General features: G+C 40.0%; 1 protein-coding gene and 1 long non-coding RNA gene across 3 annotated transcripts in view; both read right to left on the minus strand.

The window, feature by feature from the left end:
* pacrg (PARK2 co-regulated) overlaps positions 1-6,822 on the minus strand; it is a 195,237-nt gene extending 188,415 nt beyond the window's left edge. For both annotated transcript variants that reach the window (XR_013629774.1, XM_058090713.2), the window contains exon 1: positions 6,625-6,822. Coding sequence is in view for 1 of the 2 variants with exons in the window: in XM_058090713.2 (XP_057946696.2) it covers positions 6,625-6,693 (69 nt within the window). In the remaining variant the exon portion in view is untranslated. The remainder of the gene's footprint in view (positions 1-6,624) is intronic.
* A 3,945-nt stretch (positions 6,823-10,767) lies between these two features.
* The window catches only part of LOC144901710 (uncharacterized), a 56,799-nt gene continuing 50,676 nt past the window's right edge, over positions 10,768-16,890 (minus strand). The window contains exon 3 of the long non-coding RNA XR_013629777.1: positions 10,768-11,207. This is a non-coding gene — a long non-coding RNA (uncharacterized LOC144901710). The remainder of the gene's footprint in view (positions 11,208-16,890) is intronic.

Here is a 16,890-nt window from a genome sequence, read left to right on the forward strand (position 1 = left end):
ACTTTCAGAATGAAGTGAATAAATTATAGGTTAACTTGTTAAGTCTTGGCCGTGTCTTATGTTCCTGCAGTGATACCGTTGCCTACGCATTACAGTCAAGTAATGTGGTGTAAACAAAGACTAATAGCAGTGTAAAAGTGACTAGAGGGCTCTGATAATTGTAACCACTGTATTTATGTCATAAACAGGCTTTGAAAATATTTTATTTACTCATATTAAATCCGACTTCAGGAAAATTGACTTATTGTGGTGGGGTCTGGAACCAAATACCCGCGATAAACAAGGGACGACTGTTTCAATATGTACCTGCTGCATGTCTGTAATGTCCTCTCCTAGCAATGGTAGAATTACAAGGTCTTCCAGGGCGTGGCTTTATGTCCCTTCATATCACACAACACTATGCACGTATTTTCAGTCACGTCCTACCATCCGATTGCTTTTTCTGTAACCTTACCAGAAGAAGCCAGTAGCACAGTGAATAACAGCTTAGTTTCCCCCACTGTCTGAAACACAAGGTGATGACCTCCCCCCTTAGAAAATAAACTGCATCTGTTTTATTTTTTTCACTGAACACATGGGGGATGCATCACTGGAAAAAAAAAAAAACAGCCAAGACTTTCAGGGACCAGTGTTGGTGATTCAATTTCTATGGCCACAAATACTTTAAAGTATAATAAGCCTATGCTTCAAGTCCCCGTAGCCTTTCAAGGCTTGAAATGGCCCTGTCGTAACCCACAAATCACAGCTCTCCGCAAAGCTGCCCTCTCTCTACAGCGATATGTCAGAGACCGGCGAGGGAGGGAAAACAACACGAGAGGATCGGTGCAGACACGAGCACGAGCGAGCCTCGGAAAAACTGTAATGTTTTAGTTGCTGAGGATTCGGTCCGTGGTGTGGCTGTGCGAGAGCATCACTCATGTTTGCAAACGTTTGCAGATCCTCCCTGGAGATTGGTGAATATTAAAGGGCCTCCTGGTGACGGCTCTTGATAAGAGATTTGTTTATGACCTTCAAAAAAAAAACAGGAGACAGATGTCACTGATAGCTCAGGCAAATCACATGTGCTTCTCAAGGCAGTTTTGTATCTGTAGCTGTAACATTGCCAGGAAACAATCATAATAAACATGTTAAATGCTTATTTTAAAGCATTTTGTATTAAATTAATCCAAATATTTTATTTCTTATATGAACACTGAGCATGTAAAACTTGTATACAGTGAAGAAAATAAGTATTTGAACACCCTGCTATTTTGCTATTTCTCCCACTTAGAAATCATGGAGGGGTCTGAAATTTTCATCGTAGGTGCATGTCCACTGTGAGAGAGATAAACTAAAAAGAAAAATCCAGAAATCACAATGCATGATTTTTTAACAATTTATTTGTGTGATACAGCTGCAAATAAGTATTTGAACACCTGTGTATCATCTAGAATTCTGACCCTGAAAGACCTGTTAGTCTGCCCATTAGAAGTCCACCTGCACTCCATGTATCATCCTGAATCAGATGCACCTGTTTGAGGTCGTTAGCTGCATAAAGACACCTGTCCACCCCATACAATCAGTAAGACTTTAACTTGTAACATGGCGAAGACCAAAGAGCTGTCCAAAGACACCAGAGACAAAATTGTACACCTCCACAAGGCTGGAAAGGGCTACGGAGCAATTACCAAGCAGCTTGGTGAAAAAAGGTCCACTGTTGGAGCTATCATTAGAAAATGGAAGAAGCTAAACATGACGGTCAATCTCAATCGGAGTGGAGCCCCATGCAAGATATCACCTCGTGGGGTCTCAATGATTCTAAGAAAGGTGAGGAATCAGCCCAGAACTACACGACAGGACTTGGTCAATGACCTGAAAAGAGCTGGGACCACCGTTTCCAAGGTTACTGTAGGTAATACACTAAGACGTCATGATGTGAAATCATGCATGGCACGAAAGGTTCCCCTGCTTAAACCAGCACATGTCAAGGCCCGTCTTAAGTTTGCATATGACCATTTGGATGATACAGAGGAGTCATGGGAGAAAGTTTTATGGTCAGATGAGACCAAAATAGAACTTTTTGGTCATAATTCCAATAAGCGTGTTTGGAGGTAGAAGAATGAAGAGTACAATCCGAAGAACACCATCCCTACTGTGAAGCATGGGGGTGGTAGCATCATGCTTTGGGGGTGTTTTTCTGCACATGGGACAGGACGAGTGCACTGCATTAAAGAGAGGATGACTGGGGCCGTGTATTGTGAGATTTTGGGGAACAACCTCCTTCCCTCTGTCAGAGCATTGAAGATGGGTCGTGGCTGGGTCTTCCAACACGACAACGACCCGAAGCACACAGCCAGGAAAACCAAGGAGTGGCTCCGTAAGAAGCATATCAAGGTTCTAGCATGGCCCAGCCAGTCTCCAGACCTGAACCCAATCGAAAATCTTTGGAGGGAGCTCAAACTCCGTGTTTCTCAGCGACAGCCCAGAAACCTGACTGATCTAGAGAAGATCTGTGTGGAGGAGTGGGCCAAGATCCCTCCTGCAGTGTGTGCAAACCTGGTGAAAAACTACAGGAAACGTTTGACCTCTGTAATAGCAAACAAAGGCTACTGTACCAAATATTAACATTCATTTTCTCAGGTGTTCAAATACTTATTAGCAGCTGTATCACACAAATAAATTGTTAAAAAATCATGCATTGTGATTTCTGGATTTTTCTTTTTAGTTTATCTCTCTCACAGTGGACATGCACCTACGATGAAAATTTCAGACCCCTCCATGATTTCTAAGTGGGAGAAATAGCAAAATAGCAGGGTGTTCAAATACTTATTTTCTTCACTGTATATTATAATATTGCAACATTTTGGAGTCATTTCCTTCATCTGTGACTTCCTGTTCCTGTTCAGCAACATTTGAATCAGGTAGTGGGTGGGGCTGTCTTAATTTTCTTATTGTCCAATGGGGAACAAATGATTCTGCTCTGCAAATTCTGACAGCAACAAAGGCCCAGGTAAACCTGTGATAGGAATCTGAGATATTTTCATGCTTGTCAGTATGAACCATTTATGAAATGATTACATTATCTCATTATCGCAGTTTTTCAAAAAATAAATCATGCTGTTCTATGGTTTAGTTATTAGTCAAACCAGTGGTTTTTTTTTTTTGCCTAAACTAAGTATTTCCAAGCGATGAAATAGAAAAATTAACTAAAATGTAAGTCTTTCAGAAGACGCTTTCAAAGATGCTGCGATGATATTTAGCATTCTACACTGGTTACTTAGTGTTAGGAATGTTACTGCAATGCTGGGCCAGACACACAAGCACCAGTCTTGATCACCGAAACAACAGGCTTTTGTTGCAGGTTTGAATTATCTCACAACAGGCACAGTAATCCTTAACAAAAGCTATTGATCGAGCTAAAACTCAACTCTGAACCCTCAATGTCACTTCCTGTCCGCCACCCAACTCAGCTCCCCTAGCACACAACAACTCACACAAGCAGAATTCTTATTTTGGCTACTATATTGAGTAATACGAGTGTAAACGTGACTACAGGGATGTTATTTCATGTCTAGAGGGCTTTAATAATGTTTAAAATCGTATTGAGTAGGTCAAACACAGGTTTTCAATGCTTGAACTACAAAAATATTCTATTTATAAACCAGGGATGCTTCATCACGGAAATTCACTTATAACAGTCGGGTCTATAACCAATTAGCCATTAGAAAGGAGGGATTTCTGTAAATCGTCACCAATTATACTGTAACCCATCTGGTCCACCCCTTGTGGATGTCCGGGGCTCGAACCACAGTTCACCACCGAATGACAGTCGAGAGCGGCAAGCATCGAGCGAAACACCTGAGCTGTCAATTTGATTTGCAACTGGACTCTTAAGACATCAGGGAGTGAGGTGGACTCTCATTCGGTGGACCGTGGTTGGAGGGAGGTTTAGCGGGAGTGAGTGTAACGGGGTGCCAGCTGATGCAGCTCTGCAAAAGAGGACTTTGGTAAACCTCATTCCACAATGCCTTAGGAGTCATGCTAGACACCGAGTTGACAGCTCGGGCTGTTAGCTCAATTCCTAGTGTCAACATCAACAAAAGGCACAGAAGTGCCTCTCTGGTGTAGTTGCTGCCAAACAGCAAACAATCCCGCAATGTATTTTTCAATGTTGCCCAGGGAAGATTATATGCAAGCATAATTGCCTATGAGATCTGTCTTATTGTCCAGTTCATTCAAAACTCACAAGCACATGGCTTGTAGCTGCAAGTTCTGCTTCACACTTTCATCCTTGAGTAAACTGAAGTGCCAATGACTTTCACCAAAAAGGTGAAAGACAAGTGAAATACAGCTAGTGAGTAACAGCTAAGATAAAGTGACACTCATAAGTATTGATGGGGGCATTCATGTGAGAAGGACTGAAACTTTAACAAGAAGATGAATTCCATTTGGAACTGGAGTGTTGTGAACAGTTTACCCATTCAAAGCCCCCAAAAAGGCTTGATACACCTGCACAATCCCATTAGACCAAAATGGAACATTTTTAACACATTCAAAAGGCAATTATGAAAAACAGCTCTCAGCATGATACATGATTCTTTATTTTCCCCAATTTCTAATACCATGTATACATGAAATAACACAATATTCTCACCTACATTCATATTTCCTAATCAAGTAGACATTGTAAGCACTAAGAAGACATACTAATACATACGTCAAGTATCTCAGACATAATGTGGGTCGATCGCGTGAAGAGCAACGTCAGTCTATCATCCACCCTCACTATGATGTTTGTCATTTGACTGATATAGGTACATCTGTGAAATAATGAACACTGCTATCTTTGTTTACACTACAATGCGCAACTCTTAAAAAGGACCTATTATGCTTTTTCCACTTTTCTAACCTATAAATGTAGATAGAATATTGAATTCTCGTGCTAAACCATGACAAACTTTCAGATAATAAGGTTTGCACATTTGGAAGTGAGCCCTGAAAGAAGTTTGGGATGACTCAAAACGCTCGGTTTCAGAGGGCGCTGTAAAGATGAAGGTGTGTGATGTGACACAGGGGCGGGCTTCCTTATATGGGTGTGCGTTGTAGGCCTGATACACACTCTGCCCTTCCCCTGGGCTCCGCTTATGTGTTTATGTTGTTAGCAATGGTTCACAGGAAGTGTTTCATCTGGTGTAGGGGAAAGCTACATTTGTTTACAATTCCTAAAGACGCCACCGTCAGGCACAAGTGGTTGGAGTTCATGATTCCCTAACAGCAAAAGAAATGCATTTTAATCTGTCAACGGCATTTCACACTGAACTGTTTTGTGAATGTGGGCCACTATGCAGCTGGAATAGTCAAACTGTTACTGACGCCTTTAATTTATCAGTGTCGTGACTGTGTTTATTTTGTAACTAATAGAAGAAAAGTGGTTGTCTTAGTAACATTATAAGAGTGTGTATACAGGGATAGCCGTTTCCCACCACAATCAGTGGCTCTACCCAAGTTGTTTTTTTTAACACTGGTATAATATAATAACACTAGGTATAATAGGTGGTAAGAAAGGGTTTGAAACTGAGTCAGGAAGAAGAAAAAAGTAAGAAGAAAATGTACCACTTCCACATGGAATGGGAGGAGACCTTTTTTGAAGTGACCAGTGTAGAATATTACGTATGCCTTGTTCTTTAATTCATTCTTGAAACCATGTTAGAGAGAGGGAGCGATGTTCAAGCTGAAAAGTAGTGAGGGACGACTTCCCTATCTACTGAAATGACCCAACACTCAGCCATGAGTGAGTAGCAAGATAATGGTGCCTTGCCAAGGGTTAAGCATGGTAGTGGTGTTAACGGCTGCATGAATGCTGCCGAGACTGGGGGAGCTGTGGTTAACTGGCGACAAATATGAAATACAAACACATGCAGCACGCAGAGTAGCCAACTGTGTTGCTGTCGTTACTCCACTTACATTTCACAAACTTAACTTAGAAACTTGCTAGAAATTCCAACCCGTCATTTATTCATTCATGAGATTAATCAAATGATAAATCGTAAACATGACCACATAGAGACAGAAATGTCATGCTGTCGTGTAAATAAGATAAACATGATAAGGCTATTGAGTTTATTTGATGAAAGGACTATGTATAGAACTGTTCTATTTGAAAAGTATCCATAAATAAAATGAAAAAAATAATTATTCATTATTTACATGTACATTGTTTTGTCCCTTAAGATGTAATATACTAAAATTGCTGTTTTTTCTTCTAACTTCATGGTTTATTTTGTGTGTGTGTTTTTCTTAGATATGGCTCTCTCCAGGCTTCTGATTGGCTAACGTGGTCTTCCCTCTTTGGGGTAATCATAACACCTGATGCTTTGTACCTGGTAACCCACAAGAGGTAATAGTACCTGTGTTCATATCAACTTTTTAACAATATCAATGTGTGGACAAAACCTTAAGTGACACTAAATTAAAGTTTTTACACTCCCTAATAATAACACATGTGATTTTCGGTCAATAAACTCGTTGCTAACATCACAACTTTCGTCGACTTCACCAGGTAAACTCGTTCGTCAAGGCCAATGCTCACGCGCAACATGGTGCTAATGCTAACGTTAGCTAGTTAGTCAACGTCACTTGACTCACCACAGAGTTCCTCATGGCGGCCTTGACGGTAAAAGCTTGAATGTTTGGCTTTGTTGTATTCCTCAACATAATCCACAGAAGCGGAACCGAAACACCGCACAGCAAACGTTGCCAATTAGCGTAAAGTACAGCTTGGCGTTGCTGGCGGTTGCTAGGCAACTTTTAAAGACGCTCTGGGTTGCCGCTGCAGTGTGTGGGTGCCTGTGTGTGTGGGTGGAGGGAGGGGGTTGTTACCATAACAACCAGTCAGCAGAGCAGTGAAAAAATGCAAAGTGCTGCACTTAATCAGCAGAGTCTTCCGTGTTAATGTGTGTCTAATAGATTCCACTTAATTATTCAACAGTGGCTTTTTTGTACCAAACATTAATATACAGAGGCGATTTTAATTTTCACGGGTAAATAATCATGATCATTAGAATGATTTATGATGTCCATGCAACCATGCAGGTGCTACCTAATCATTTTAATCATCATGAGGTCACATAGTAGTAGGTGTTGTGTGTGTAACAATTCACATTAGGTGATTTGTTGGATCACTGCACATGTTAAACAAGTTTAATAACTCATATTAAAACCGAGCATTTCTTTTGCTTTCACTGAAGTTGGCCTCGGTTCAAACGGGACGGCCACTCATCATTGTAAGTGTAAACAGACTACAAAGAATGCTTAACTAAGCCTTCTGTGTGACAGCAAGACAGGAAGACTAAAGCCCTGACTCTCAATTATCCATCCAAGCACTGAATCATTCCAATTTAGGGATCTGGCACTCTTAATTTTCCCAATACCACTTTTTTTATTTTGCCTCTAGAGGCTTTCTTAGGTGAGTTGGCGCAAGTGTTATTAATCGCCAGTGCACAGGCAATTTCTCTAAAAGGCCCTATTTGTTTTTTATGACTCCTCAGAGAGTGGCACGTATAGCAGCATTGGGCTGAAGACTGTAAACAAGGCATGCAAGGAAGGGAAGTGATGTCCCTGTCAGCATTCCACACCAGTCTCTCTCTCTCTGCTTTCCCTGGGAGGATTACCGAGAGGAAGAAGAGAGTTTTCAGAGAGCAAACTGGAACGTCAGCATGACTTCAGCAGGATTGTGGAAATTATTGTTCAAACGACGCCGTGCTATCTCTCTCCCGTCATTTCAGACGCGCAGGGAGGCCTAGCAGGAACGAGGAATGAAATTCAAAGTCAATGTAGTTTAGCATGTCTCGCAAATGTGTGTTCACGTGGGAATGTGTGTGTAGGAGCACGTCAACACTCATGTCAGCGTTTATGTTGAAAATTCACACCACCTCAAGGACACGCCTGGGTTGAACTGGTTCAACTGATTTAAAGTAAAGAATGAACGTTTCTTTGCTATTAGGATCATCGTTAGGATCTCATTCAACACAGATCTGATAGGATTTGACGTTCCGTGCAGAAGTGCAGTCTGGATCAGATCTAAATCAAACTTGATTTGACATTATATTCCAAACTTGTATACAGGACATATGGTGCACAAATCGAACAGCAATACAAAAGTGGAGATAAAAGTGTCTCAACACTCAACTGAAATTATATTCACATTGCTACTCAATCTACATCAAGTCCAGACAAAATTTGATCCAACATCATATTCTGACCATGCATACACACATCTGATAAGATTAGATTTGATATACCTCTTAAATAATATGAGTTACTATATATGCTTCTAAATGAAACGTGATTTTTCATGGTAAAAATGTTACCGAATACACATTCTGGATCTGTTCCAGATTAAATTTGGTGCCACGTTACTTTCAACAGCACATTTTGTGCAAATGGTTATGATTTTGATTAATGTTGTATTTTTGTTGTGAATTGTTACATTTATTGAACAATGCTGACAAATACACAATCTGGATCAAATTATAATCAAATGTGGTTTGACAATTACATTCTGAATACAAATTTTGTGCAAATACAGTAGCTTAAGTTTAGTGATTTGCACATTGCAAATTTAATTCGATTTGACAAAAACTACTTTTCCAGAGTTAGTTTTGCATTCTTACTCAATCCATATCAAGTCCAGACAAAATGTGTTTCAAGATTACATTCCAGAATTGTATATACACAGATGATTTTGTGCAAATCAAATTAGAATTGACATACATGGGCTTTATTAACATTAAATACTGTATGTGCTTCTTAATGAAATTGGACTTCCCACTTTAAAAACACACTGTTGCTGAATACACAATCTATGTATCAAATTTGACACATATATCTTTCTAGATAAACTTGGTTCTACGTTACATTCTCATACCACATACGCAATGAAAATGTGATTATATTTTTGTATTTTTGTTTTTCAATGTTACATTGCTGCCAAATACACAATCTGGACCAAATTTTAATTAAATATGGCTTGACATCACTTTCTGAATGCTAATTTTGTGTTTGGAGACAAAGAAACCCATCTGAATATGCTAAATTGCATTTTCCATGTTACGTTTAAATGCTATCATATATACAATATGGATCAGATCTGGATTAAAGTTGGTTCAACATTACATTTTGAAACTGTCTACTCATTACAAATTCGATTAGATTTGACAATGATATAAGACTTTCAACTTACACAATTTACATCTGTAATTGCACATCTGGAACAGATCTGGATTAAATTTGGTTTGAAATTACACGTTGACCTTGTGTAAATCAGATAAGGTTTGATACAAATGGAAGCAAGAGCAAGTTGAATAGGATTTCCCATTTGGTAGTTACTATCTGGATCAGATCTTAATGAAATTTACCTTGACATTACATTTTGATCTTGATAAAAGAAAATAAGATTAAGAGAGAAATTAGTTGGCATTTTACATGTTACTGCCATGATCCATATGTGGTGTCGTGTGGCTGGATCCTCAGCAACATTTATGAGGTCCACATTAAAGCCAGTCAGTTCACTAAGTCAGGAAACAGCAATTACGATATCATTATAGCAGAAGCTTGTACCTACATCACAGGGGACACAAAAGGAGCGGGAGAAGAATCTGTGCAGAAAAAAAGGATAGCTTGGACTTTATTGCAGAATCGGACGCTCCCTGATTACCACAAAAAACAAGGGAAACAACCATTAGAGTTGCCCATTAGGGCTGCGGTGAAAAGGGCCGCGGGGCTTGTGGCCTTTAACAGCTGGTCAGTGAGCCACAGCAAGTTTAAAACCTATATGACACACATAAATTCTAACCGAGGGGAGATCAGCATATGTAACGTATTAAGTGGCAAAAACGGCGGTGTAAATCTTTGATTTATGTGTGGGGGGCAGTTGGGAACAGACACAGGCATTAAAGAAATACATTAACTTCATACATTGCTACACCATTTGGTCTTTAGTAGGGATATCTCATCGATCGGCCACCAATCCATATCGGCCAATTTCCATTAAAAACACGCAATCAGCATATGCCGATAAATGCCTTTTAAAGCCGATCCCAAAAACCGATCAGTGTCCTATATCTACTGCGCCGACAAAAGAGCGCCTCTTATATTGAGGATGACACAGGCTATGTCAATTGATGCCAGCGTGTTTGATCACTTCTTTTTTAATAGATGTGTCTGCACCTACTTCACCAAAACAAATTCCTAGTATGTGTTTGATCATACCTGGCAATAAACAATTTTCTGATTCTGATTCTTTACCAAATCTCTCCCCATTGGACTATTCCTCCATCTTTGTATACATGCTTTGCAGCAGCTAGTTATCTGCCTAACTTCTGGTCTTCGCACTCCAAATGTGACTTTTTTTTTTTATCAAACACTATTTGTGTGTGTTTGTTTAATGAACATAAACATAGTGGAACAGTGGAACATATTGGAGGAATATCTTGGGAACCAGAGACACTGGGGTTTTGTCACAAAGAAATAGCCACATTAGATCTGGAACAGAAGATGCATTTATGTGCCTTTTTATATAGGACATAATGTGTGAAGTGTACCATAGTGGTTTAACTGACAACTGTTTTCAACACAGCAGGGCGGGAGAGATGAATAATCTTCGGTGTCATACCCTTGTACCGGCGTTGCATTATACCTTTACCTATACCTTTGGGTTGACTTCATCCCATTGTTACAGAAAAGTGTCATGGAAAAATGTATACCATACCCTACTGAGCTGGTGGCACCATTGAGTCAGAGGGGTTTGCATGCCATTGTAGCTGGTCAGTTTTTATTATGATGTCTCCTGTGGTTTTGTCTTTCTCATTCTTTCTTACAGGGTTAGAATCCCAAACCAAGCTTCGCCCTTAGAGAGTACAGCAGCACCTTCTCTGGTGTCTTCGTCGTCTTACCTGTAAAAGCAGCAACGCTCAGCTGCCCTCACAAGTCTCTGGCTGGCATTGACATAACAGATCCTCAGAGACTTGCTACTATCCCATCTTTCCCTTCTCATTCTCCTTCTCCCACAGCATTTGCCACTGTCCTGCTCGTTCTCTTTCATTCACCCCGCTCTGTCCTTTTGAGTGCTCCTCGGAGGCAGATCAGTGTCAGTTCAATGAGCCAGAGAGGCGTCATCTCGTCGCCAGGGCGTGGTATCACTGAGCCCTCTCCTCACCAATGTCGATATGCTGAAGGTGCATTCAGTAAAAGTAGGGAGAGACACCAGATCAGTCATTAATCACGCACAAAACTGAAGCACAGGATGGATCCTCCATGAGAAGAAATAATGAAAACAACCGTTTCCAATCTTGGTTCTACCAAGCAGTACAGTTTGGTACATATGCATTTTTCTGGGGTTCCGAAAATATAAAATCCATGAGTTTTGGTCCATGTGCCTACTCACGATGCACTTCAGTCGCTTTATTAACCAGCAAAGAACACAGGAGCTGCTGTCGGCCACAACTTAAGTCAGCCACTGCACTCTCCATACTGCTAAACAGACTACTGTAGGCAGCACACCCACCTACTAAAAAGGTGCACAGATATTACACTGCATTTCTTTATGCTTTATTTCTTTATGTCTTATATTTGTATTTTCGTTCATTTAGCCATTTTTATGCTTTAATGTTTAATTTAAGTCAAGAATATGTACAGTTTGCTTAAATATGCATATTTTTTCACTGATTATATGCAGCAATAGAAGCACACCTCCAAAGCAAACACATACAGTACTAATGGTATAATGTTCTAGCTGAAGAACTACATATTGTGGCTATGCATCAGTCGTATTTACAGAAATGCAGTGCAGATGTTCACCATCTGGACTAATAGCAATTGCCTGTAGTGCTTTTACACCAAGTATACTAATTACAAGTGAGCTGCTTGCAAATGATGTATATGTATGCTGAAATTGCACTTTGTATTAGTTAATTGTTCTTATTACTACTGTTGTGTATTTTCACTTTCCTGGACTTTGGGTAACACCACATTTCTCCAAGTTTTTTTTGCCCAATATCTAGCCTTGATGATGGAAATTAAGTTTAAAAGTGCTTGTAGTCAGCCCCACTGGGAACACAGCGTTTGTGGACAGGAGGACACAAATGTTAGCAATTGGAGTGTAGCTATGTAAGCTACAGTGCTAAATTTTCATTCATTTTCTACCGCTTTTTCCTCACAAGGGTCGCGGGCGTGCTGGAGCCTATCCCAGCTGTCTTCGGGTGAGAGGCGGGGTACACCCTGCACTGGTCGCCAGCCAATCACAGGGCACATATAGACAAACAACCATTCACACTCACATTCCTACCTATGGACAATTTGGAGTCGCCAATTAACCTAGCATGTTTTTGGAATGTGGGAGGAAACCGGAGTACCCGGAGAAAACCCACGCATGCACAGGGAGAACATGCAAACTCCACACAGAGATGGCTGAGGATGGAATTGAACCCTCGTCTCCTAGCTGTGAGGTCTGCGTGCTAACGACTCAACCGCCGTGCCGCCCCCTTCCAGTTACTTTCAAATAAAAAAAATATTTAAAAAATTAGCTTTCTACCTTTCACACAGCTAACAATATATGTATAAGAAGTAGAACACGAAATGCATATGCGATGCTCACTTATGTGATTTTTGGAAACATAGATGTCATGTTTGATAATATTTCAGCAGCTAATTAACCTGTTTCCACCATGCAAACTCCACACAGAGATGGCCGAGGGTGGAATTGAACTCTGGTCTCCTAGCTGTGAGGTCTGCGCGCTAACCACAAGACAGCCGTGCCGCCCGTGCTAAATTTTAATTTTTTTAATTTAAATACATAATACCTGAAGAGAAACAAAATGATCCAACTTGAAGCTTCCTTGTCTGTAGCAGAGAGATAATTGGCAGAAGTTCGGGCCTTGTTTTAAGATGTGTGGCAAAGCTTGCCGTTTTGGGGGGTGTACACGGGCGAGGCTAATCTAGCTCAGGGTCGGTCAGAGTGGATATTCTCTTCTCTTAACAGGAAGGCAAAGAAGATGATGTTTGGTACTCGATAATAGGCTCTTGGGACAGATATTGTTGTTATAACGTCACCGAAAAGGCAATTTTCCATAACAAAGGACCCTTAAACATGAGCTAAGCAACAAATACCTGAAATGAAATCCTGTCCTAAAAATTGCAAATGACAGAAACAATCCAAACATGCTTTTGTTCCTTTTCCCTTTTACTCCAAAACAATCCACTTTCCCCTGAGTCGGGATAGATCCGAATGCACGGATCACTTCAAACGATGGGGCAGTTGGCAGGAATACTTGATATGTACACGGAGTTGCGAGGCCTCACCGACAAAGCCACAGCATATTGATCTTCATGCATTATAGAAGCAGCTCTGAGGCCATACTGATACTGGGAGGCATATTGCTACTCTCAGTGAATCCACATAACGCCCAGTGAAGCATTGCAGCAAATCAGTCCCAGAGATGAACACACAGTATGGTGCTGATAACATCGATAATAGTTCGCCGCACTCGAGTTGATCATTGTTTACAAAATAACATGTGTCTACGGCTAACGTACACTTTTGTGAAGCTGCCAACAGATGACAGATTCTCATCACGTACTAGCTCTGTGCCTTTTTCCAGCCTGGATCATAGTGTCCATTAAGAGCCTCACAGTCGCTGCAGCCTCCGGAGAAAGCAAGACAGGTCAGTGTCACATGAACCTGAACGTGTGAACAGTGATACCAGTAAAGCCAGTCGGGCATGCAAAAGATGACTGCGCTCTGCACACCGTCACCTTAGTGAACATGGTGTTGCAGGGGAAAGAGGGAGTGCAGGGAAACTATGTTGTGAGTCATTGCTATGTTATGAAATATAGAAACACATCTTATAGCTGAAGCACATGCAGACCATTTTCGGACAAGATAGAGCTGCACTTGAAAAAAATGAAAAAATAATGCTTAGTTCAAGCTATAAAACTCAGATGTATAGTTACTGCAATATGCTCAAAGTAGACGAGTCACTGATGCTGTGATATTTTGTAATTCTTCCCAAGAGCCATCACCACCCTGAACTCAGACATACAACGTACCCAGTCATTAGCATAATGCAAATGTGCAATATTTCAATCACTGCCTCTGTTACTACCTCAATCATATTTATTTATTTAACAAGCCATTACAATACAATCATATGTGACTTTACTCATCTGTATACACCAGTCATTACTTGCACTATGACCCATTTATCATTGCACTAAAATTAATATATCTGCTCCTGCATATGCTCCTGTACAATACTATGTGTATATTTTGGATATCTTGTATATACGTATCTTGTATCTATCTTGTAAAATTGTATTTTTTACTCTACTTTATATACTTTTTTTGTTTTTTAAACTTGACTACTGCACTGAAAGGAGAAGCTCTCCAATTACGTTGTACATCTTGTATAATGACAATAAATAAGTTAGTTCAAGTTAGTAAAAATGATGAGCTTTACACATGCCATGTGTGTACTGCACATCGCCTGCAGGCATCTGCATGATATGTATATGCAAAGCTGATGTTAAAAAGTAGAATTTTGCCCATCATCCACAAGACATGAACACACATATTTCTCTTTTGGTTGTGTTCTGAAGATATGAACAGACAAAAAAGAGGCAGCAAACACAGCACGTAATAGGACACAACTTTAAAGCATTCTGAAAAAACCTCCAAAGACCACCAACATTTTAACAACCACAACATATTAACCTAACATTGTTTCACCAAAGAACTAAATTACTTGCATAGTGACACCTCACCACATCACTTGGGCTACCTACTGTAGTCGTCGGTACCGCTACATATCAATGTGACCAGGGAGAAAATTCTGGCATTAATTAATGCAAGAAATTTACAACAGCAAGGTATTTATATGATTGAGTCTCAAAGAGTAACACAGGTATAAGTTAGGTGTTAGAGACATGAAATCTTGGCACAAAAAGGTCAAATCAGAAGCATTTATTTAGAGCAGAGGTCCCCAAACCATCGGGCCGGGGACCAGTACTGGTCCGTGGTGCATTTGCTACCGGGCCGCTAATAAATAATTTATTAACGACTCACTGTCTCCCATCACACCTAGATGAGACCATCTCGTCGCAACGAAACAAGCTCAGGGCTCCCACTGATTCAGCGGGTGAGTTATATTTTCCCTGCACTTAACATTTAATTTCAGCCCTGTTGTGTTATTTTATATTTGCTGTATTTTTCTGCCACACATTGCCGGTCCGTGGATAAAAAAAGACCCAAACCACACTGGTCCGTGGTGCAAAAAAGGTTGGGGATCTGATTTAGAGTGAGTGACAACTAAGCAGCTGCGTCATTGCCAATTACCTCCAGCTCAAACTTCATAATTTCTAGAATCGATAAAACCATCAAGCGTAAAACAAGATAGTTTTTGCTATATCATAAAATGTCAGCACAGCGGGACTAATACAAAACAGAGGTTTTAATGGAGGTAAAACGATTAGATTAGCAGGCTTATAATGATTTTTTTTTCTCTTAAAATCAGACAGGTTAAAGAGTTTGATGACAGTTTCTTCAATGGTGCTTGAATAGCCCTCGAGTGTCAAACGCCGCACACACTTCAACAACACAAAGAAAAAAAAGAACATTTGTGAGTGATGAGGGTGCTTTCAAGCCTAGAAATGATTTGTAGTGTTTGAGAGCGTGACGTTAAAAAGGAAATATAATAGTTAAGAATGACAAATGATTCAAAAGGGCAAGTGTTTTTTAGCCTCTTGGTGAATGTGCAGCAATCAGCAACAGCACGTTTCATGTGCCCTTACAACTATTTATATGTGTGAGGGTCATTTAATTACATTTATGGGTGCAATGGAAGCTCACAAAGAGTCAATGACAGAGCTCGCAGAAATGAGCCTTGAGGGACTCCGCATGCATGTTGCTTTTGTGTATGCCATCCACCTACTTAAACAGGAATTGGGTTTATTGAAGCAAATGTTTAGGCCATTTTATTGCCTGCCTTAACATGATCAATACAATTTGCTCGCATACCACGAGTGATATACATACTCCTGGTTGGGAATCACTACTCCGAACTACTGAATGTTCTTGAGCATCTTGAGCAATCGATGAAATTGTCCTGGTTTTCGTTATTTTTCAACAGGCCATTAAACTGAGCGGCATTAGACCACTCTGCATGGGACGTAACCCCTGAGTAGCTGCAGTGGGGCCAGATTTTAATTAGTTAAGTGATAAGTGAATTTCCGGGAAGTAGGATTCAATATTCCTACTTTGTGGAAATTCACTTATCGCGGAACCAATTAACAACGATAAACAAGGGATGACTGCATAGACTCTTTTTTTGATTGAAAATTATTTTTTGTCTTATTGCATGAAGTCATCAAAAAACAGATGTGCTACCTATAACATGAGAATTTAGTTAATTTTCAGTTGGTAATTTTTAATTGGCAGTACACAAACAGTGGGAACAGTCTCCAATTGACAACATTAGGTACACCTGCACAGTAGCGGCATAAAAGATAACAGATCACTTACACACATACACAGTACACATATAGCGGAATAATAAACATGGTAACTTCTGATCAACCCATGGCAATTTCTGACTTCAAATAATGTACTCCATGCTTGCCCTGACCTTCCCACCTTCAAAAAACAACTCAAAACCCACCTTTTTAAATCTGTTTTTAATGTCTATTTTTTTTTATATCTGACTGCTGTGCCCCGCCCCCCACTTTTACTCATGTTTTAACTGTGTATTACCCAATGAATGTTGTATTTTGGTGTGTCTTGTATTCTGTTTACTTGCTTTATTCAAGTTTTTATTCTGAGTATTTTGAAAAGCGCTATACAAATAAAATGTATTATTATAA

Source organism: Doryrhamphus excisus, linkage group LG14, assembly GCF_037039965.1.
Source record: "Doryrhamphus excisus strain RoL-2023G ecotype Guam linkage group LG14, RoL_Dexc_Guam_v1.1, whole genome shotgun sequence".
Taxonomy (NCBI): domain Eukaryota; kingdom Metazoa; phylum Chordata; class Actinopteri; order Syngnathiformes; family Syngnathidae; genus Doryrhamphus; species Doryrhamphus excisus.